Below are 23,300 nucleotides of genomic sequence, written 5' to 3' on the forward strand. Positions count from 1 at the left end.
AATCCTCAAGCGGACTCCACCTCCTGCGGGTGGAGCCCAACTCAGGGCTGGATCCCAGGACCGTGAGATCATGACCTGAGCTGAAACCAAGAGTTGGACGCTTAGCTGACTGAGCCACCAGGTGCTATTTTTAAAATAGCTACAAGTTCACAGAAGAGTTATGACACCTATTTTCAGCATTCATTTCCCTTTATAGCTCACTACCTTTTAGCAAAGTGACATGGGTACATGTGAATATCAAGAAAACTGGTAACATAACTGCCCTTGGCATTCTAAGAAAGTATCTAAAGGACTATAAAAAAGAAAGGGTTTTTAATAATACTGGGAACTCTTTTCTAATGTTGAGAAGAAAATGTATCTAAAGTTTTGTCTACAGATTAAAAATAGCAACAGCTATTTAAGTGATACTTATCTCAAAAGGTATCTATGGAAATTAAATTAGTGTATGTAAAGGGCTCTGCATTTGGTCTAGCTGATTAAAAAATAAAAAATATCAATAAATGGGCCTATTATTGTGTCTCTTAGCCACTGTGTTCTCCTGTAGGGTTAGATAGCTATTTCTGCATCTACTGATAGCACTACACAATTTTGCTCCTTTGTTCTGTAAATGAGACAGATGACATTAATTTGATCATGTTGTATTTACTTTGCATTCCTGGGATAAACTCAACTTTTCCATTGTATCCTTATATTGTCAAGGCTGTGGTAGCCACAAGCAATGAGACTGATTTTTTGTTTTGTTTTGTTCTATTTGGTTTTGTTTCATCCCCCACATATTTTGGCTAAGACTGATTTGTGCCTTGATCACTACATACAGTTTCTCCTGCTGGGAATTTGAACCCAGGTCCCATCTGACTGCAGGGCTTGCCCTGCTCACCAAGATCCAAACAGTCTCAGTGAGGGAGTGAATAAAAAACATGGCCCCCAGTGCGTTCACGAAACAGTTGGGCCTTACCTGATGACTCCATTCTCCTTTCTTCAGACCATGCATTAAAGCTTCAGAAAAAATAATATGAAGTCAAAGTACTTTACTGAAATAAAGATACTGAAGTGCATCCAAAGACGGGCACCTCATTTGGCTCTGGCCACTAACTGCATGACCACTGTAGGCCAAATTCAGAGAGGGTCAATCCAACCAAAACTGTGCTTGCACTGATATTTTAAGGCTGAGTCATTTGAAAGAATGAATTGATATAAGAACTTGAGGAAGAAGGAGGATAAGATGGGAGAAATGTGAGAGAAAATCTTTTTATGACGATTTAAAAGGCATTTATGATGATTTAAAAGGAAAATACATCTCCAAAAAAATATTAGCAAACTGAATTCAACAATATATTAAAAGGATCATACATCATAATCAAATGGGATTTATTCCAGGAATGCAACACCCACTAATCAATCAATGTGATACATCACATTAACAAAATGAAGGATAAAAATCATATTATCATCACAATAGATGCAGAAAAAGCATTTGACAAAATTCAACACCCATGCATGATTAAAGTGCTCTTCAACAAAGCAGGTATAACAGGAACACACCTCAACATAATAAAAGTCACAGCTATGGCAAGCCCATAGCTAAAATCATACTCAATGGTGAAAAACTGAAAGATTTTCCTCTATCTGGTACTTACAAGGATATCAACAGTCAGCACTTTTATTCAAGATAGTACTGGAAATCCTAGCCAAAGCAATAAGGCAGAAATAAGAAATAAAATACATCCAAACTGGATGTAAAGTAGTAAGTAAAATTGTCTCTTGTTACAGATGATATATTATATGTATAAAACCCTGAAGACTCCACACACACACACAAATTGTTACAAATTATAAACAAATTCTGCAAAGTTGCAGGATGTAAAATCAATATACAAATATCACCTGTATTTCTATACACTAATAACAAACTATCAGAAAGGGAAATTAAGAAAACAATCCCATTTACAATTGCATCAAAAAGAATAAAACACCTAGGGGGTGCCTGGGTGGCTCAGTTGTTAAGTGTCTACCTTCGGCTCAGGTCATGATCCCAGGGTCCTGGGATTGAGCCCTGCATCGGGCTCCCTGCTCCGCGGGAAGCCTGCTTCTCCCTCTCCCACTCCCTCTGCTTGTGTTCCCTCTCTCGTTGTGTCTCTCTCTGTTAAATAAATAAATAAAATCTTAAAAAAAAAAACCACACCTGGGAATAAATTTAACCAAGGAGGTGAAAGACCTGTATACTGAAAACTATAAGCCACTGATGAAATAAATTGAATAAAAAGATATTTTGTGCTTATGGGTTGGAAGAATTAATACTGTTAAAATATCCCTGCTACTCAAAGCAATTTACAGAGTCAACATAATCCCTATCAAAATTCCAATGGTATTTTTCAGAGAAATAGAACAAACAATTTGTTTGGAACCACAAAAGACCCCAAATAGTCAAAGCTATTTTGAGAAAGAACAGAGCTAGAGACATCACACTTCCTGATTTCAAACTATTACAAACTACAGTAATCAAAACTGTATGGTATTGGATTAAAAAAAACAGATAAAAAATTAATGACAGAATAGATTAACAGAAGATTAACACATAGATTAACAGAACAGAGAGCCCAGAAATAAACCCACACATATATGGTCAATTAATTCACACCAAAGCAACCAAGACTATATATACAGTGGGGATGTATACACACACACACACACACAATGGGGAAAGGATGGTCTCTTCAATAGAGCTGGGAAAACTGGAAAGCCTCATGCAAAGAATGAAATTGGACCACTATCTTATACTATACACAAAAATTGACTCAAAATGAACTAAAGACTTAAATGTAAGATCTGAAACTACAAAACTCCTAGAAGAAAACACAGGGGATGGGTTCCTTGACACTAGTCTTGACAATGACTCTTTTTAGATTTGACACCAAAAGCAAAACCAAGCAAGTGGGACAACTTCAAATTAATTTTCCATACTATGATGATAAAGGAAACCATCACCAAAAATGGTTTCCTATAGAATGGTATGAAAAGGTATGAGAGGGTAACCTATAAAATGGGGAAAAAATATGCAAATCATACATCTGATAAAGACATATATATAGGGGCACCTGGGTAGCTCAGTTGGTTGGGCGACTGCCTTTGGCTCAGGTCATGATCCTGGAGTCCCGGGATCGAGTCCCGCATTGGGCTCCCTGCTCAGCGAGGAGCCTGCTTCTCCCTCTAATCCTCCCCCCTCTCATGTACTCTCTCTCTCTCAAATAAATAAATAAATCTTTAAAAAAAAGACATATATATATGAACTCATACAACTCAATAGCAAACAATCCAATTAAAAAATGGGCAGAGGAACTGAATAGACATATTTCCAAAGAAGACTTACAGATGGCCAACAGGTACACGAAAAGATGCTCAGCATCACTAATCATCAGGGAAATGCAAATCAAAACCACAATGAGATATCAACTCATAACTGTTAGAATGGCTTTTATCAAAAAGATGAGAAATCCCAAGTGTTGGCAAGGATGTAGAGAAAAGGGAATCTTTGCGCACTGTTAGTGGGATTGTAAATTGGTGAAACCATATCATCCAGTAATTCCACTTCTGGATACATATCCAAAGTAAATGAAATCAGTCTCTCAAAAAGATATCTGCATCCCCATGTTCACTGTAGTATTATTTACAATAGCCAAGACATGGAAACAACCTAAGTGCCCACTGATGGCTAAATGGATAAAGCAAATGTGATACACACACACACACACACACACACACACACACACACACACAGAGGAATATTATTCAGCCATAAAAAAGAAGGAAATCCTGCCATTTGTGACAACATTATGTTAATGAAGTAAGTCAGACAGAGAAAGACAAATACTCTATGATATCACTTGTGGAGAGAATCTGAAACAAAGGGGGGAAATCCAAAATTCATAGATACAAAAAACGGATTGGTGATTGCCAGAGGTGGGGGCTGGAGCAGGGGTGAGTGAAATGGGTAAAGATGGTCAAACTTCCAGGTATAAGAAATAAATCTTGGGGTGCCTGGATGGCTCAGTCAGTTGAAACCCAGATTCTTTGTTTACTCAGGTCATGATCACCCTGACCTGGGACGGAGACCCTAGTCAGCTCTGTGATCAGTGGGGAGTCCGCTTCAGGATTCTTTCTCTGCCCTTCCCCATTCTCACTCTCTCTCTCTCCCTCTCTAATACATTTTTTTAAATCTTAAAAAAAAGAAACTCAAAAAATATTTAATCTTGGGGTATAATGCACAGCATGATAGCTATATTTTTTTTAAAAAAAGGAAAGAACAGACCCCACATACCATACAAACACAATTCCACAATATTTAAATATAACAAAGCCTTTCTTTCCTGTACATAGTATTAAATAATATTTTCCCGATTATATAAGAATACACGTTCACTGTAGAAAAAATTTAAATTACTATATATATCTCCAAATAATAATAAGCAAAACCCACCTAGAATCCTGGAACCTATTTCTTGCAGCTCTTCTACTCACCTGGAGCCAGTGAAAGTTAGATCACTGCTCAAGATGATCTGGAGGGCGGGATTCGGAGTCCTGTCCGTTGTGGACAGGTGTTTAGGAACTCAGTGAAACCAGAGCAAGTAAGGGAACTTAACACCCTCCACAGGTGCGTCCAAATCCCACCTCCTGCGGCCCGCCTGCTGGGATTCCCATCCGCTGGGCCCTGCTTCCCCCTCCACCGGCCAGGATCGCTGAGCGCGAGTCCTGGGGCCCCGTCGGTGCTGCCCATCAGCGGCGTGTAAGATCAGGATCCGCTGGTGCGCGAGCCCCTCGCTCCATCCCCTTCTACCCAGGCTCTGCAGTCCGCCCTCGGGCTCCGGGCGGTTGGCGTGCAGAGGGTGCGGGCCTTCGCAGGGCGCCCCCAGCCGCCACTTCCCTGCGCCCAGGGCCTTTCTCCAGGCGTCCAAGGCCTGCACCCTCAGTGAGGCCGCAACCCCGAGGCCCCTCCTCTGAGAACCGCAGCAGAATCGTGGGGTGGGGGACGTGGGCTCCCCAGCACGTCCCTCTGGCACTCCTGAAGGGGCTGCCACCCCTGCGGGTTCCTAGAGCCTGCTGCGGCACCTGGCCCTAGCTCCACACCCATGGCCCTGGTTCGGGGTCGTTTCGTGTGTGTTCAGGGCTGGAAATGTCCCAGCCCCGCTTTTGCAGATGAGAAAACAGAAGCAGAAGAAATGAGACTTCCTGTTAGAGGCTGGGACATCTCCTGCTCTCCGCCCTGCTTTGCTGATGATGGCTGTCCTGATGGGAACACTGGTTTCCACTCAGCCCCACAAAAGGCGGAGGTTCCGTTGCATCCATCCTACTGACCTTGGAGCTGGGTTCTTGCCTTTGCAGGCTGCAAAAACTTGTTCATGCTACTTAACCCTTTGGGGCTCAGATCCTTCCTGGTTTATTCATTGCTGAGGATCAAATAAAATCATCTGAATCGCTTCTCAAATAAAATTGTTTAACACACTGTAGTGCAAAGCAGGTGCTCTGTAAACATTTGTGAGTGGGTGAGACCAACTCTTTCCTAGAATTAAATCCTGGGGGGATTTTATGTTGTAGATCCTTACAAGAAGCACTGCACAACAGAATAGAAATGTCTTTTGCTAGTCTCATGAGACAGAAGCATTAGTCAGGTGACTGTGCCTTTTACTAAAATTATGTATTGAGTGATCCTTTAAGGGCAACTTGACAGCTAAGTGAAAGAATTCTGGGAGAGCTCTTAGAGCAGCAAGCATGTTTATTCCACATGCACTGTGACTTTTGACGTGGGTAAGTTCTTACTGTGCGATAGGTCTCCAACAGATGGGAGCACTGGTGTTCATTTGTATGACTTACTACTGATCCAGCCTGGCAGTTCTCCTCCAGAGAAAGGGCAGACAGACACCTTGAAACCTGGTTGCTTAGAGACTACCGGCAGCCAATGCGCACAGTGCTGGGGGCAGGGAGGGGGACGCCAGCCACCCAACCAGCAACCCCCTCTCGTCCTCTTTCCTCTTCTCAAGCCACTCATCCTTTCTTCAGTCCCAGCCTCTCCCCACGGCCGAGCTGCTGGCTTGGACACAATGGGGAAAGTGGACCAGCAACTAAAGGGAAATAACGAGTCCCATCAGTTAAGCTCTGATCGCATCAACATAGGTCATGGAGGAAGTCCCTGTGGCTGTCCCCAAAACACAGCACAGGTCTCCTCATTGAACCTCACCCATCAGTAGGCTCGCGTGTCACTGAGCACGGTGATCACGTTTCTAGCACAGAAACCTTGGCCACCTCTTCTCTAATACTTGCAGTGGAACAAAGAATCATCTGGTACTTACAGCTCAGGGAGTTGTCTTAGACTACACCACTGTGAACGGAACCTGTCTAATCATCTCCGGCCCTTGGTCACCATTTAAAGTGTTCAGAGAAACTGGATGGTGTCCATTTGAATGCGCATGTGACCACAGATCCCTGTGATCGTGGACTGCGCTAGAAGAAGCCACACGGGTGGGCAACGGGGCTGGTTTCTCAGTGGTCTGAGTTAACCGCTCTCCCAGCTTCCATGCTGGCTTCTGGAGTACTTGCAACACATTTGGGATAGAGCTCGCCGAGGGGGGTCTCAGAGCCCTGCTCCCCGTGGCGCTCCATAGGCTGTCACCCTGTCCTCTCACTAACGGGGCCACAGAGCAGAGAAGAGACAGGCCCCATGTGTCCTCCTGTGCCTGCAGGAGAGCCGCATTCTGCCCAAAGTGAGGACCCGAGGGCCCAGCAGGTGTGAGGCTGAATGGGACGACACCTCCCAGAGCAACGGGGTTGGCTAAGTGGCCGGTGCTGTCCCTGCCAATGTGACAAAAGAGCTGCCCGAATGGCAGTTTCTGATCTTCGGAAACATTTGGCACGTGAACACACACACATACGGGAGTCCAGAACATGGGGTTTCAAAACTGGGCCTTTTATTTTAGGACTGTCACCCAAGCTCACTTTGCACTGTAGGCACACTGTGAAGAGTCAGGAGAAGTGGGCCAGTAGGAGAGACGAGGACTCCTACGGGGCCGACCATGACCTCATGGGGAGGAGAAGCGGCCACAGAACAGGATGCTGTTGGTCTTGCTGTGCTGGATGAAGAAGAGGAAGGGGTGGTCGGCACAGAACCGGGGCATGATTCTCACACACCGCAACATCATGATGGCCGCCGTGGCGGCTGCGGCCTCCGTGCCTTCCTCGTTGACCTCCACGAAGGCCTTGTGCACCACCCTGGACAGATACAGGTCTTTCCTGGACGATATTCCAGAAAAGTCTGCCTTGGCCTGCTCGAAGGCATCGGTCATGCCCAGAGTGCAAAGGACACTCTCCATGTCGTAATTCTCCTCCAGTTTAAATCTAGGGAGGAACACTTCCGCCTCTTCTTCATCCAGCATGTCTGGCCTCGTCCACTCTGTGAATTTCTCATAAGTGAGTTCTTTCTCCACCTAGAAGAAGAGAGTTGAAGATTTTCAGACCCAGAACAGTGCTGCCCAACAGAACCATCTGCGGGGCTGTGAGTGCTCTGGGCGGTGCAGGACGAGGGGGCAGAACGGCAATGGGACGTCAGGTGAGCTTCAGAGCAGCCCTCGGGGCCCTGCCAGCAGGCGCCATCGCCGCTCAGCGCTCCTTACCGTCCTCAAATCCGTGTTTTCATCTGGAAGCATGATGATCATGTTCAGCTCTTTGCCCACATAGGGAAGCACCAGAATTTGGGTGAATATTTCTCCTATATAGGTCATTTGAAAGGTAGATTTCTTAAACATCATCTGCACAGGCTTCTCCTCGTTCTATCAAGGAAAGAGATAAACGTTAAGTTGAAACCAGACCCATTGGACACACCGGACAAATCGACAGACCTGGCCAGCGCGGGTTCTACAAACACTTCCTTGGCTGGCTTCTGGAATACCGCACCGGCCCCCTCTTCTGCCAACCCATCTCTGTTGCCTCAACCTCTAAACACTGGGGTACGCAGGCCTCAGTCCTTACACTGCTGGTCTCTCGGTGATCTCAATCTTGTGACTTTAAACAGAATTCCCAAACGTATACTTCTAGCCGGGACTTCTCCCCTGTCCTCCAGATAGGTTACACTCCCACGTACCCTACTGCTTACTTGGCCCCTGCATTTGGACAGTAAAGCAACCTCCAATGTCGCATGTCACACTGGTCTCCTAACAGTCCCTTTCAGGTCCGCTCCATCTACCATGTTCCCCAGCTCAGGTGACGGCAATGCCATTCACCCCATTGTCAAAAACTCTGGAGTATCCCTGACTCCTGTCTTTCACCCCACAGTAGACTCATTAGCAAGTCATATTGGCTCTGCTTTTTAAAACATTAACATAAATGAGATCAAATCAGTCTTGAACACCTTTCTGTGGCTCCCCCTCTATTCCAAGGGAGTAAAAAAGCAGAAGTCCTTAAAGCCCCCTGTGATGTGACAAGAGCTTGTCCCCCGTGCTCTCCGCTTCCATCTCCCTTTGCCTGTCTGCTGCAGTCACAGGGGCCCCTGGATGCTTCCAAGGGCAAACCCAGCCCACCCGACCCCAGAACCCAGAACCCAGACCGCACGCGCCCTTGCATTGTTCTGGCCTTTGCTCAGTGAGGGCTGTAACCTGAAACCGTACTCCCAGCCACAGGCTGGATCCTTCCTCTGTGTCTCTCTGGATCACTACCACTGTCTCATACACTCCCATTTTCCCAGGTACGCTCACGGTCTCGCCCCCAGGAAAACGGCAGCTTCGTGAGAGGGACGCGTCACTGATTTTGCACACACTGTGATCGTACCGGGCACCACGCCTGGCCCTCAACCAGCATCTGCTGAATAAATGTATCGACAACTAAAGGACTGGAAGACTGAAAGGACCAGGCAAAATGAACACATCCTACTAGGAGAAAAATGCATTTGTCACCAATGCGTCCCTAGCCAGGCGGTAAGAAAGACCCAGGGACGGTGACTACATCCTAGCCAGCAGCCCTCCTCGGCTCCTGACTGGCATGCAAGCCCCATGCTGCAGTCGCCGGTTCTCTGGGGAAGCACATTACTCTGCGTCACACAGGAGAAACTTCTGTTTTCGGCTTTTCACCTGTGCCTTGCCAAGGCACGTCTGAACTGGCCTCAGCCACGCCTGCCCCCTCGTTCCTCAGCACCCCATTCACCTCCTGGGCCAGGAGTCATCAGCACTCTTTTCCTCTAACAGGCCAGACAGTATATATTTTCAGCGTTATGGACCATACAGTTTCTGTCTCAACTACTCAACTCTATAGTTGTGGCATGAAATACATAAATAAGCATGGCTGTGTTGCATTAAAACATTGTATGTTAAAAAAAAAGAAGAGAGTAGGGAGGAAAGAATGAAGGGGGGAAATCGGAGGGGGAGATGAACCATGAGAGACGATGGACTCTGAGAAACAGACTGAGGGTTCTAGAGGGGAGGGGGTGGGGGGGGTGGGCTAGCCTGGTGATGGGTATTAAAGAGGGCATGTTCTGCATGGAGCACTGGGTGTTCTATGAAAACAATGAATCATGGAACACTACATCAAAAATAAATTAATTTAAAAAAACTTCATTAAAAAAAAAAGTGGTGCGTTGGCTTCGGCCTCAGGCTGCAGCTTGCTGACCCTTGCCTGAGGCAATTTCTCCTTCTACCCAACCAGGACCCAAAGCCCCCAGGCTTATAATATAAAAGGGTCCAATCTCAGTAACTGAATGATTCATCAAGTATACAATTAGCGATGTTTCATTTTACTTAGAAATAAAGGAATTTTAAAAATCTATAGGAACTCAAAATCTGTTTACTTTCAGGCACAATCCTCCAGCCTGATAGGCTGCTGCGCTCAACACCTAGTGCGCTCCTTTTGCCTTTCTCTACTGGAGAGATTAGGAAGCAAGCTGGAAGTCCTCACCTCCCTGCAGCCAGCAGAGGTCAAACAACATAATAGGGCCCCTGAGACACAGAAGAGAGGCTTCTCTTTCTGACTAAGATGTCAGAATCCCGAAGGAGAGCACGTTTGCTATCCCCCCTTCATTCTCGCCCTCCCTCCCGCCTGGATGGCGCATGCCTTGACAGGGCGGGGGGTGGGGGGTGGGGCGGGCCCGGGGGGGGGGGGGGGGGGCGGGGACAGGATGAAGGCTGCCTGCTAAGCATGGCTGAGCAGCAAGACAGGGAGCTGGTCCCCAGCGGCCCCACTCTTGGCCCACCTGCAGGCCTCTGCTAGGGGAGATGAACTTCCCACGAATCGAGTCCCAATATACATCTTGTTAAAGATGAATTTCAAGGAGAGAAATCATTTCCCTGGGTGAAAATAGGGCAGTACATTTCAGAATAAAGCTCAAAGGAAAATGTATTTCTTGAGAAACTGAAAGTTCAGGCTCATGTCTGCTTAGAAGATCTAGCTCATGGTCAGTGACCAAGACTAGGCTGTAACTGATCTATTCTGTCTACTTAGATGTATGTGCAAAAATCTCTACAATTAGAGATTAGTAAAAAAGAAAGAATGTACTAGATTCAGTGACAGAAAAGATATAAGGCCACCAGCAAATAACATCTTCAAAGCTGGAGATAGCTCAACTTGCTGTCTATCCTTATATACATGTCCTTTTGTTTTTTAAACAAAAATTAGTGTTTGTTCTCCTTAATATCAAAAGAAGACTGCAGATCAGTCATTTGTTCAGTATTCATTGAGTACGAACTATATGCCAGGCACTGGTGAGAGCCATCTGCCCTCAGATGGCCTTGGGCATTCAACCACCGCACTGCTGCCCTGAGGACGGGGGAGGACAGTCAGGGAAGGCTTCCAGATGCTGCTGGAAAGGAAGGGGTATACAGGTATTGATGGGAATGAAGATAGAGAAATGGGGATACGTGGGTAGGATCTGGGTCTACAAAGAGCCTTATATACCATATTTTGGAGTTCAAACTTTATCTCAAAAGTTCTAGAAAGCCGAGAAAGACCTTAAGCCTGACAACTGACATGGGATTTATGATTGTAGACAGAACACCTGGCAACAGTAGCCTATGAGTATGTAGCTACCTTTGATGACACAGCAAAGGAGAAGGGCAAGGCACCCTGGGGAGCCCAGCTGCTGACTGCCTGAGGCGGCACAGGGCACAAGTTAGCTTGTGAGGTGAGCTTTCTTGCATGTTTTAAAAACCACTGTGAACACAGGGACTGGTTCCAAGAATCTCCTTTGTTATTCCAAAATATTCACCTTGCTGACTTTAAATGGTCTTTCCATGGTCTGCGTTTTGTTAAACTGATTATCCCAGTTTCCTTTGAAATAGATGGCATTCACGAGAATCAGATTCGTCATTGGATCAACTGAACCTGGAGATAGCAACTCTGTAATTTTACCTGAAAAGAAGAAATAAAGAATCAGTGAGCTAAAAGAATTGCAAGATGGTTGGAGAAAGACAAATACCACGTGATCTCACTCATGTGTAGAATTTAAGAAACAAAACAAATGAGCAAGGGGGAAAAAAAAGAGAGGGAGAGACAAACCAAGAAAGAGACACTTAAGGATAAAGAACAAACTGACCATTACCAGAGGGGACCTGGGGATGGGGAGAGGTTGAAACAGGCGAGGGGGATTAAGAGGGCATTTAACTTGATGAGAGCTGAGGAATGCACAGAAGTGCTGAATCGCTATATTGTACACCTGAAACCAATCTTACACTGTACATTAACTAACTGGAATTTAAATTAAAAAAAAAAAAGTTTCCTGATGCATGCATCAGGGACAATATTTAAATTGGGCAATCTCCTTGTGAAATACACAGATAAAAGGAGTTTACTGTCCCCCAAATATAACCATGTAAGGGGATTCTGGTCCTTAAAACAACAGGACAACAAAAACTTAAAAAGCCCTGGTAAGAAAAATACCATCGCTTGAACAAAACATAAAATGGACAAAGTAGTACGTGCGGGATAAATGCACAACAAGTGAGATAGAAAGGAACGCTTGGCACCTGTGATCAAAGACAGGCACGTAAGGGATTGTCGGAAAGGTGAGCGGCGGTGTGTGCATCCAGGAGAGTTGCAGTGAAGAGCCGCAGAGGAGGAGGGCTTGAGCAAGTGTGCTACTGTAATGTGTGGCAGTCTGGACAGCATGAAGCTTGGATCTGTCTTTTTCTTTACAGTATTTGTGAAAAGAAGGACTATATTAACAACAATGACAACCATATGGATTGGTCTAGAAGAGGTGTACTGAATATTCAGACATCACAGATGCACTGATGAGAACAGGGAAGAGCTAGAGAAAAGAAGCAGACACATCATATTTCAGAGGCAGATTTTAAAAAAGTTTACAGTTATTCAAAGAAAACTGTCATTCCTGTTTGCATTTTGATGGTCTTGTGAAGGAACGGAGAGTAAGATCGATTAAAAGACTATTAAGAAAAAGTAACACTGTCTTTTCACCGTCTGTCTTTTCGGCCACCCAGGTGTTGATGTGTGCCCTGGACTCTTCCGTAGCGTTATTAAAGTCGAGCTCTTCCATCTCTGCTTGGTAGAACTTACGGCAGGAGTCTTTGAAAGACTAGGAGAGACAGAGCAACGTAATCACAGGGCTGCAGAAAGAACCCACACTTACAGCTTACTTCTTCATCGCGCCCAACCAGAATGTTGGCAATGTTAATGATTTACACCGGCAATATACAAGTAAGCGCGAGGAATTAACTGAAAATCCATTTTTCAGCTACATTTAACCTTAGCTTATAAACCAAGTAAAATAGGGGTCTGAATATCAAATAAACATCCTGAATTGCTGGATTCTGTGAGGGATGAGCTGCACATCAGTGAGGCAAGTACAGAGACACGGAGACTGAGGCTAGGAGAGTGTGGTTCCGGGCCAGCCACTGTGTTTGCGTTGTGAGTCCCACCCACAGCAAGAGCCACAGCCACCTCCACGTCCCAGAACAACGGACTGGAAGCCTGCTGCTCCGTACAGCAGGGCAAGTGCGCGATCCCACGCCACTCCTCTTCCACTACAACTTTCTGTGATGAGGTTAGCAATGTTGGAAGTCTGAGCGGTCCCAAGCTGTGCCTTGTGCAGCTTGGAACACATGAAATGTGGCCCATGCCACTGAGGAGCTGAACAGTGAATGGTAACTGTAATTAGTCACACCGAAATGCAAGTAGCTACATGTGTCTCGTGGCTACCGCTTTGGAGGGCTCTGTTTTGGAGGGTGAGCAACTCTCAAAAAAAGTTTAAACTATATCTTGTTAATATAGTCTTTTAAATGATGATGACATTCATGAACACGTACATCATGCCCCATAAAAGCAGGAAACCTGCTAGATAGTAAATGGACTGAAATAATTCATTTGTGGCCAGTGTACTACAGAATGGTTTCCCGATCTTTCTTCTGAACAGCTTATGGCTAAATACTTCATCCCCCTTTTCAGGCCTGGTTTTCTATTACAGGATTTCACGTTTCTCCTTCGAGACAGCATCACGGACGTAACGGGGCACAGTAGCAACCAACGCTGGTCCTGCAACTTACTAAGCTGTATGACCTTAAAAAATCACTTTGCTTCTCTAAGCCTCCTTGTCTTTCCCTGTGAATGAGGATATGGCATTCGTCTGAGGGCTTATAAAAAGATGACAATTGCCTAAGACTGATAAAATAAGACAGGTTGCAAAAAATCACACTGTGGTGAACAAATCTTGCCAATATTTGACCTCATGCTTGACTACATTTACTTTGCTCCAATTATCTTAAAACAATTTGAGTCTGAAACAAGTTTAAAACATAATGAAATCATATCATAGAATAAGATTGATAGCCTGAACATAGAGAGAACTCAAAAAACAGTAAGAAAAAGATATATAGCCTAATAAAAAGCGTGCAAAGAAAATTCTCAGAAAAGATACAAATATTCAATAAACACAAGGAAAGTTGCTCAATCTCATTAATCATCAAAATTTAAGAGGTTAACCACATGAGGTGTTGATGATGGTGAGTGGAAATGAGCACTCTGCTAATATCTCTAGAGAGAATGTAAATGACCACAGCCCTGTGGACAATCTGGCAATATTTGCTATAACTTCAAAGCTTCACTCTCTTCCTCCCTTCTACGAATCCATCTTGGAGTAACACACACACAGAGGCACAGGATCACATATAGTAATGTTCACTGTCTAAATGATGTGTACTATGTATGTTTCAGTACATCCATACTGAAGAATAGCAGATGACAGTGAAACAGAGGTAGATGCCCAAGATGCAAAGACTTTCAGACACAGCGTTGGGTGAAAAGAAACAAGTTATGAAATAATATTATGGTATAACAACGTTAGGTAGAGAAAACCCCCACCAAACAGATTTCTCCATGTGTGGGGGATACACCTCATATCTATAAAAGCTCTTATACTGGGAGGGGAGTGATGAGGTGTGGAAGGGGTTGTGAGGGCTCTTGCTTTGTCTTGCTTACTTGCATCTCTATATAACAAGAACACACTCATTGTATAACAAGAATGTGTTCACATATTACTTGAGTAGTTTTTGAAAAATGAAAAAGAAAAGCCTGAAAGCACTATAAATAAAGAGAACCAGTATAATTAGACAGGTAACTTTGTAAAAATTCTGCACTGGAAAAAAACGATAAAAATATTTACAAGTGTAAAAAGCTGACCGAGTCACAATGCACAAAAAATTATCAATATGTGGAAAACAATGATTAGAAATATTCATTTTGATCACTTCTTTGTTTCAGCCAATTTACTTTTTTTTTTTAAGGATTTTATTTTTAAGTAATCTCTGCACCCAATGTGGGGCTCGAACTCACAACCCTGAGATCAAGAGTCACATCTCTTCTGATGAGCCAGCCAGGCGCCCCTTGGCCAATTCACCTTGAATTGTGTTTGCTCCATGTTAATTCTTTTATAATTATCTCATTTAAACTTCACAAAAATCTGGATGATTATCTGTGATAAGGCTCATTTTACAGATAAAATGGAAGCAGGGTTCAAGGGAATGTATGAAGTTAGTGAGTAGAAAGCCAAGTTCCTGCCCACCGGAATGAATTCATAACCTCCAGGCTTTCTGCTATTACCTCATGACCCCTCCTCTCCACCCCCTTGGCATCTTTACTTCTTTGGTCAAAAACAGCGAGTATGACTTACTGAGAGGAATTCATAAGACTTGTCTCCAAAGAGCCTGTTGGCGGTTCTAAGCAAGTACGCAGCATCGGTCCTGTTGACTTCTGTAAGAAGTGACTGGAACCCCTGGTGGACATCGCCTCCTCCACCGCTTTTACTTAAAGAAAGTGTCTGAAATCCAAAACAGAATACAATCACATAATGTCAGTGTGCCCGGGCTTCAGGAAACGGATATGACACTAAACTCAGCCTAAGAACTGTACAGATCGGGCATAAGAGAAGACTGGCCCAATGGAAGACAAAAGGCACTTCCTCGGGGGGCGGGGGGCGGTAGAGGCAGAGTGGTGGCCCCTCTGCAAGCCATGCTCTGTGGGATCACTACTTGTAGTCTGTCTGCAAATAAGGCTGCCAACCAGGCCTCCCATCTCCACAAACACAGGCCACTCCTGAAACAGAAAGGGCTTGATAAGCCTTTGTGCATTTAAGCTGGTCCTCTTGGAACCTGGGTGCCATCCCATAAGGAAGCCCAGGCTACCCTGCCAAGGAGACACGCGGAGAAGGCCACGTGGAGGAAGCCCGAGACCCCACACTAGTGACCCGGCTGAGGCCAAGTGGAGCAGAAGCATCCCCCGACACAGCCAGAGTCAGGGCCCAGTAAACTGGCATCTTACACTGCGAAGTTTTAGGGTACTGGTTAGTCAACAACAAACTGAAACGCCACTGAAAACATTAGTGGCTGACCAGTGTCATTCTAAGAAGGTTTTACACTTCAGTGACAAAATTAAAATAATAATTTCTAACAACTGAAAAGCAAGTGACAACATCCAAAGAGTATCACAGAACTCAGCATGGGCCCTGTGACTGAATCCCTACTCACAGACTCAAACTCGTGTATAAAGCATAGTCGGGGCTGGTGACTTCACTCATCCTTCTAAATGGCACACACCACTTCCTCCCTCACAGATCCCAGGCCCCACTGCAGGGTGCTCGCTCACTCAGGACTAACGTGTCACCCGGCAACTCTGTCCACATCCCGCAACACCAGCAGAGGGATGTGTCAGGAGCAAATCCTGGAGGTGAAAGTGAAGACCAGCTCAACTGACAAATTAACAGCATTTACTGTTGCCCAGAAATGGCTTCGGGGACGTACCTGGGACATCTGGGCTGCTGTGTTTCCCTTTGCGCCCATGAAGACCATGGACAGGGCAGAAGAGATGCTCATGGGTGAGAAAAACACATTTTTCGAGTTGTCTTCACCCAGCTTTTTCAGAAGACTTAAGGCAAAGGTGCCATTTGCCTCTGAAAGAGTATCCATGATGGTGAGCCTGAAAGAATGGTTTTAAAATCAGTATCACATTCCAAATTAAATACATACATACATAAATAAATAAGATTGGTATCACATAAATATAGGCTTACACGCTGACTATATTTTACTCTTATTAATCGTGACCACTTTGGTTCGGGGGCAAATAGGTACATACACAAAACTCTATTTCTTTTTGGGGCCCTCAAAATTATTTCGTGTGCTTCTAATATTAAGTGAAAGAGAAAACTGAATAATGATATTAATAATCTAATCCTGTCGTGTGGGGGCAAAAGGCAGTGGGGACTGCTACGTACCCCCTTACCTGGGAGCACAGAGGAAGTGGGAAAGGTTACACACCTGACAGCTTACCCAAGTTACTGCCTGGGGGTCGGATTGGGAAAGGAGTTATTATAGGCTTTTGCTTCCATTTCTTATTGTTTGGTGTGTTGTGTGGGTTTGTATGTATCATTTAATCATTTAAAAATCATTCAATCAATCCAACTACAAGGTTACACAAAAAAAGATGGTTGAATGTTTTTATAATGTGGGAGGACTCCATTTTAAGATAACCTGAAGCCTAAAGATAAGACAAATCGAACCACATGGAAAGATGTATGAAAGCCTTAAAAACAAGGACTTTTGACCTTCAATTCTCCTTCCATGAAACCTCTGCTTGTGCCGAGGCCTAAATCTATGGCATTGTTCCCCAGACCCCCTGCTGCCCCAGGCCCAGAACTTCTTGTTCTGGACAACGAGGGCCTGTGGCAGAAGATGCGTGCCCATGGCCACCCCTGCATACAAGCCTCAGGGGCCAGGGGTCAGACTGCACATGTCGGGCATGGAGGGCCTGTGGCCATGACCCCCGTGGCCTAGGCAGGGTCCAGAACAGGAATACTTGTGGGCAGTCCGGGATGGGGTGGGTATGATCTTTAGAAAGACCTATTATCGACTCCCCATTTTACGACAGGGGATCTGAAGGTCACAGAGGTGAAGTGATAAATCCAAGCTAAGGAAATGAATAGCTAAGGCTGAACTCAGGGCCAACACCTGTCTTTGCACTGCGGCTCTGGAAGTCCCTACTTCAGGAAGGACAGAGGAGCAGGAGAGAAGGGAAGACGCAGCCAAGGGCCCCTCCCTCAGATAGCTGCAGACGTAGCAGTAGGCTGGGGGAGGAGCATACTCTGGGGGAAGCAGCACCTGCCTGCTCTGGTATCTTTATAAATATTTACCAGACTCCCATTTCCCCAGTCTCTGACTGGGGAAATGACTCATCTGAGCTGTGAGTGGGAACCAACAGAACAAGGAAAGGGAAACAGGAGACTAGATATTTCCTGGAGTAAAAGGGAGAGGGAAGGACAAATCTAATTGAAAGACCCAGCCAAGAGAATGAGGAGTTAAACCCATTCTTTACCAACCATGCCTTTCCATTTATAACTGTGGTCCGCTGAATACGGGCAGCAAAGATGCCGCCATCCCAACCCTTGGGACAGGCGAGCGTTCCCTTACATAGCAAAGGAGACCTTGTAGATGTGATCAAAGGAAGGATCTCCATATGGGGAGATCATCGTGGATTATTCAAGTGGACCCTAAATGTCATCACGTGTATCCTAATGAGAGGCTGGCAGAGGGGGATGCGACCAATGAGGAAAGCAATGTGAGGACAGAAGCAAAGTGCTACCCTGTGGCTTGAAAACTGGAGGAAGGGGAGACGAGCAAGGGATGGGAGAGCCGCACGTCTAGAAGCCGGGAAGGGCGCAGGACAGATGCTCCTCTCGAGCCTCTGCAGGGAGCAAGTCCCTGCCAACAGCCCAGTGTCGCTCAGTGAAACCTGCCAGCCTTCTGGCCTCCGGAAGTGTGAGAAAATAAATGTGCTGAGTTTGTGCTGCACAAAACTAACACTATAATGAAAATGCCTGATAAATCTTATTTACCGTCCTTGTTTAAACATTTTGTTTTCAAACTCCTCTTTATTCATTATAGAGAAAAGTTGGGGCGCTGGTTTGCTCAGACTTTCCATAAATACCTTAAATTTCCGATTTCTGATGAAAGGACAATAGAACATACACATTACTAAAATTCTCCTGAATACAACTAATTGTATGATGATACAGAAATAACTTCAGGATTTTGCAGGGCTTTGGGAACATCAACATAAACAAAACTAGGGCGCCTGGGTGGCTCAGCTGGTTAGGCGTCTGCCGTTGGCTCAGGTCATGATCCCAGGGTCCTGGGATCGAGCCCCACATCAGGCTCCCTGCTCCGCGGGAAGCCTGCTTCTCCCTCTCCCACTCCCCCTGCTTGTGTTCCCTCTCTCGTTGTCTCTCTCTCTGTCAAAATAAATGGGGGACGCCTGGGTGGCTCAGTCAGTTAAACATCTGCCTTCGGCTCAGGTCATGATCCCAGGGTCCTGGGATTGAGTCCCGCATGGGACTCCCTGCTCAGCGGGAAGCCTGCTTCTCCCTCTCCCTCTGCCCCTCCCCCCTGCTCATGTTTGCTCTCTCTCTCTCAAAATAAAATAAAATCTTTACCAAAAAAACATAAACAAAAGTAGCCATTATATGAAACTGATGTGAAGTTATACTGTTTATTTGGATATTAGCAAATGCTCCCTGCTTACCAATTTTAAATGAAACAACTGTTAAAACAGGTTTAAGAATAAAGAACTAGGTAAGAGGAGGTGCCACGGGACAAGAAGCACAGTCCCAAGCATTCCTGATACAATCAAATGGCAGGACTCAGGTGTCTGTGGGGGCCAGTGTGCCCCCGCCAAACTAATCTTCCTTTTGCCTGGGGACAGGGGCACCTCTGACTTTGCCCCCAAGATGGCTCAGCCCCCACCGACAGGCTACACAGCCCCTCAGCGAATCAAGAAAGCTGAAAGATTTAAAAGTATATTTTTTTAAAAAAAGAAAGAAAGTTGAAAGACCAGTAGTTCCTCAACATAAAACAGCTCCAGTATTTAAATACTGACCCTGGGAAGAACAAGCCAGGACATTCAGAGGAAAAGGCACGAGTCAGGAGGGAGATGAGGTTTACAATCCCAGCTCATGGACTCTAAATATGTTCTTGATTTCTGCTCCCTGTATGAGGAAGGGGATGTGCCAGATAATGTGTTCCCTTCCATCGTCAACACCTACTAATGGTCAGCTAAGTGTGGCTCACTCTTCAAAGCCCACAGTGAAGTCTAACAGCTTCCAGTTCTCAGCGGCAAATGACTGAGAGCCACCAAAGGTAAAATTCCACCCATATCCTGTAAGAATTGCTAAATAAAAAAGAAACATGAAGTCAATGATGTCTCATAGGTTTATCCTAGATACGCAGGATAGTCTTAGAGCAGAAAATATGTCAATCATGAAATAACTAAATTGCCCACTCATAATAAACGTCCTTGAAACAAATAGGAAATGACACTTCCTATACTTCCTTAATGTGATGATCATTGATGATAAAATATTAGAAACAGTTCCTTTGTTCTCCAAACAGGAACAATAACTAATAACTAGATTAAAAAGCTTTTACTTTAGAAAGATTAATAAATATCCCTTTTTGAGTATGTACTACACACTGGGACCTACGTTAGCACTTTTTCTAAAAGACTCTTACAACTCTATAAAGCTGGTTGAGAATATCAGCATTTGACAAGCAAAGAAATTGCGCCATAGCTCTTTTATCTTGCTCCTATGGCCAAAAGGCTATACAAGTAGTAGGGTGGAGGCAGGAAACCAGGTCTGGGTGGCTCTGGAGTTCATTCTCTTAATCACTATGGCATACTGACTTCCAAAAAAAAAAAAAAAAAAAAGGAGAGGTGGAGAGCAAATTAAAGATACATTTTCAAAACACAATTTTTGTAAGTTCAAAAACCATTAATCTCCAACAATGACTAAGATACGTATTCCTTCCTATTCTGTGTAAATGATGCTATAAATTGGTATACCACTATTTCCGGAGTGTAATTTACAATTATATAAAAAATAAAGGAAGGAAGACAAAAATGTCATGAAAACATTCATATTGCCTGAACCAAAAATTCCACATCTAGGGATTTAATTAAAGGTAAAACTCAGAGTTACTGATGCAAATACCATGCCTGGACCAACATGGCAACATAGGTCGTTCCTGTCTTCACTCCCCCTCACAAAAAGAACTAACATCTATTCAAGAACAACTAACATCTATTCAAGAACAAGACACCACTGAGAGAATCCTAGAACATGGGGTGAAGCTGAAGACAGGCTGCATTAGACAAGAGGACCAGCTACACACTGACCATACTGCCCCCCGCCCCCCAGGACAGTGCAGCACCATGTGGAGGGGTCTCCCCCGAGTCTCCAGTTTCTCCAGTGGGAAAAGAGAACCCAGGGGAGACAACCAGCCTCCCCCAGCGTTCGGGTTGTTTTGCAGGAGCCCCTACTCTGATCTCGCACTACAGAGATTGCAGGGGAATCTGCAGGGCTCAACCACTGGGCATCTGTGATGGAGAAGAGGGGAGGGGCTTGCAACAACCAGCACATGACTCTTGGCAGACCAAGTTCATACCCTCAGTGTCCAGCCAGTAGTCCCAGGCAGAGGCTTTGCTCATCTGTAGGACTAAGTCAGGGGTGCGCTCTGACCAGGGAACACGCTGGGGTGGAAATCTGCCTGTCAGATCCTCAAACTAGGAGATTGCCAGCCCTAGAGCCTGGTTTGCCTGTGCCCAGGCAACATGCTGAGTCACAGCCCCACCTGCTGTGGAGAGTGCTTTCCAGCCCCATCTGCCCAGAAGGCCTGACGACAACTCTGGAAGCTGTGTTACCCAGCGGTGCTTGAGCTGACAGGCCGGCAGGCAGAACCGGGTATGGAGGCAGGGGGATTAATTCACAGAGGACTGAGGGTAGCCCCGGGACTCTCCTAACCAGACAGCCTGTTTGGGAAACTGAGAGCAGCTTGGAGCAGCCTTCCCTTTCCCACCCCGCAAGGTAGCTAAACCACAGCCCCACCTGCTGTGGAGAGGGTCTTCCGACCCCATCTGAACAGAAGGCCTGGAGACAACCCCTGGGAGCTGTGCAGCCCAGTGGTGTTGAGCCAAGAGAAGGACAGAGAGAGCTGAGAATTTACAGAGAAAAGCCAGTGGTCCTGTTCAGCAGGGAACTTGGGGTGTGGATCAGTTTGAGTTAAGACAACAAAGAGTTCTACCATCTCTAGAGCTGCTTCTCCCACTGCACTGGAGCAGGGAATCTAATTCATAGACCCACTCATTGCTGAATACAGCCTTCAGCCCATCCAATCAGGGAACCTAACCAGAGCACATCAGAAGCTCTATAGCCCATTCAACATCCCTAAATACAAGGGCTCTTGAACAGAGAGCACAGCCTGTGGCTTCCCCCATCTGCAGAGTGAAATCTGTGGCCTCACCTGAGTAGGGAACTCAGTGCACACTCTGGCCTGATTCAGCCCCCCCAAACAATGAGTTGTATAGGCCCTGGGTTCTGGCCAGCTGCCCTGCCAGCGCAGGAAAGCTAATTCAGAGCCCCAACTGCTACTGAATACAGTACCCACTCCTGACCCTCTAGTAAGCCAGACCAGAAAATCCAAACAACTGCTGAGCCCATCAGATAACCTCACCATAGTCCTACCCAACCATTCTCAGCCAGTGGCACAACCCACCATCTCCACCTTCAGAGCTCAAACAGTTGCCTAACCTCAAAACTGACCATAATAACAGGCCCCACCTCCCAAAAACATCAGCAGCAGATGTATCCAGAAACCCAGCTGTGCAGATGGGTGAAGAACTGTCTCTGCCAACACAAATCTGTAAAGTCTAGAAGAGGAACCCCATTAGTCAAATGCGTAGATACCAACGTAAGGAATCAAGGACCCTGAAAAATCAGATAAGTAGGAGACCACCAAAGGAAACTAATAAAGCTCCAATAAGAGACCTAAAAGAAATGGAGATTTATGAACTGTCAGAAAACAAATTCAGAATAATCCTCTTAAGGTAGCTAAGGTGAACAGGGGCACCTGGGTGGCTCAGTCATTAAGGTAGCTAAGGTGAACTAAAAGAAAGTACAGACATACAACTAAACAAAATTGGGAAAACAATGCAGGATCGAAATGAGAAGTCTGACAAAGAAATAACAACCATCAAAAAAATCCCAAAAAACGGAAATCCTAGAGTTGAAAGTACAATAACTGAACCAAAGAATTCAAGAGTTTCAAAGGTAGACTTGGATCATGTAGAAAAAAGAATCAGTGATCTGGAGGGCACTGGAAATTATTCAGTTAGAGAAACAAAATGAAAAACAAATGAAAAACAGCAAAGAAAGTCCATGGGAATTATAAGACACAATGAAAAGAAACAATATTTGCACTATGAGAATTCCAGAGGGAGAAGAGAAAGAGAAAGGGACAGAGAGTTTATTTAAAGCAATAATGGCTGGAAACTTCCAAAACCTGAGGAGAGAAAGGGATGTCTGCATCCACGAGGCCCAAAGGACCCCAAACAGGTTGAACATGAACAGGGCTACACCAAGACACATCATAATTAAATTGTCAAAAGACAAAGAAAGAATTTTAAGAGCAGCAAGAGAAAAGAGAGAAGTTATATACTTGCAGGAACCCCAGTAAGACTATAAACAGATTTCTCAACAAAAACTTTTCAGGCCAGGAGAGAATGGGATGACATTAAAAATACTGAAAAAAAAAAAACAAAAACAAAAACAAAACCCAAAACCCAAAACCGTCATCTAAGAATTCTATGCCCTGTGAAGCTACCCCTCAGAAACAAAGAAGGGATAAAGACTTTCCCACACAAACAAAAGCTGAGGGATTTCATTACCACCAGACCTGCCTTACAAGAAATGCTAAAACTCTTCCAGTGGGAGTAAAAGA

General features: G+C 45.0%; 1 protein-coding gene across 4 annotated transcripts in view; it reads right to left on the bottom strand.

The window, feature by feature from the left end:
• Positions 1 to 6,934: 6,934 nt before the first annotated feature.
• SERPINB6 (serpin family B member 6) overlaps positions 6,935 to 23,300 on the bottom strand; it is a 35,510-nt gene continuing 19,144 nt past the window's right edge. For all 4 annotated transcript variants that reach the window (XM_027602765.1, XM_027602766.1, XM_027602764.1 and 1 more), the window contains exons 2-7: positions 16,275 to 16,449; positions 15,149 to 15,295; positions 12,442 to 12,559; positions 11,234 to 11,376; positions 7,659 to 7,814; positions 6,935 to 7,472 (exon numbers count right to left, since the gene is read on the bottom strand). In XM_027602765.1, the coding sequence (XP_027458566.1) occupies positions 7,068 to 7,472; positions 7,659 to 7,814; positions 11,234 to 11,376; positions 12,442 to 12,559; positions 15,149 to 15,295; positions 16,275 to 16,439 (1,134 nt within the window). In that variant the 5' untranslated portion in view covers positions 16,440 to 16,449 and the 3' untranslated portion in view covers positions 6,935 to 7,067. The remainder of the gene's footprint in view (positions 7,473 to 7,658; positions 7,815 to 11,233; positions 11,377 to 12,441; positions 12,560 to 15,148; positions 15,296 to 16,274; positions 16,450 to 23,300) is intronic.

Source organism: Zalophus californianus, chromosome 7, assembly GCF_009762305.2.
Source record: "Zalophus californianus isolate mZalCal1 chromosome 7, mZalCal1.pri.v2, whole genome shotgun sequence".
NCBI classification, from domain to species: domain Eukaryota; kingdom Metazoa; phylum Chordata; class Mammalia; order Carnivora; family Otariidae; genus Zalophus; species Zalophus californianus.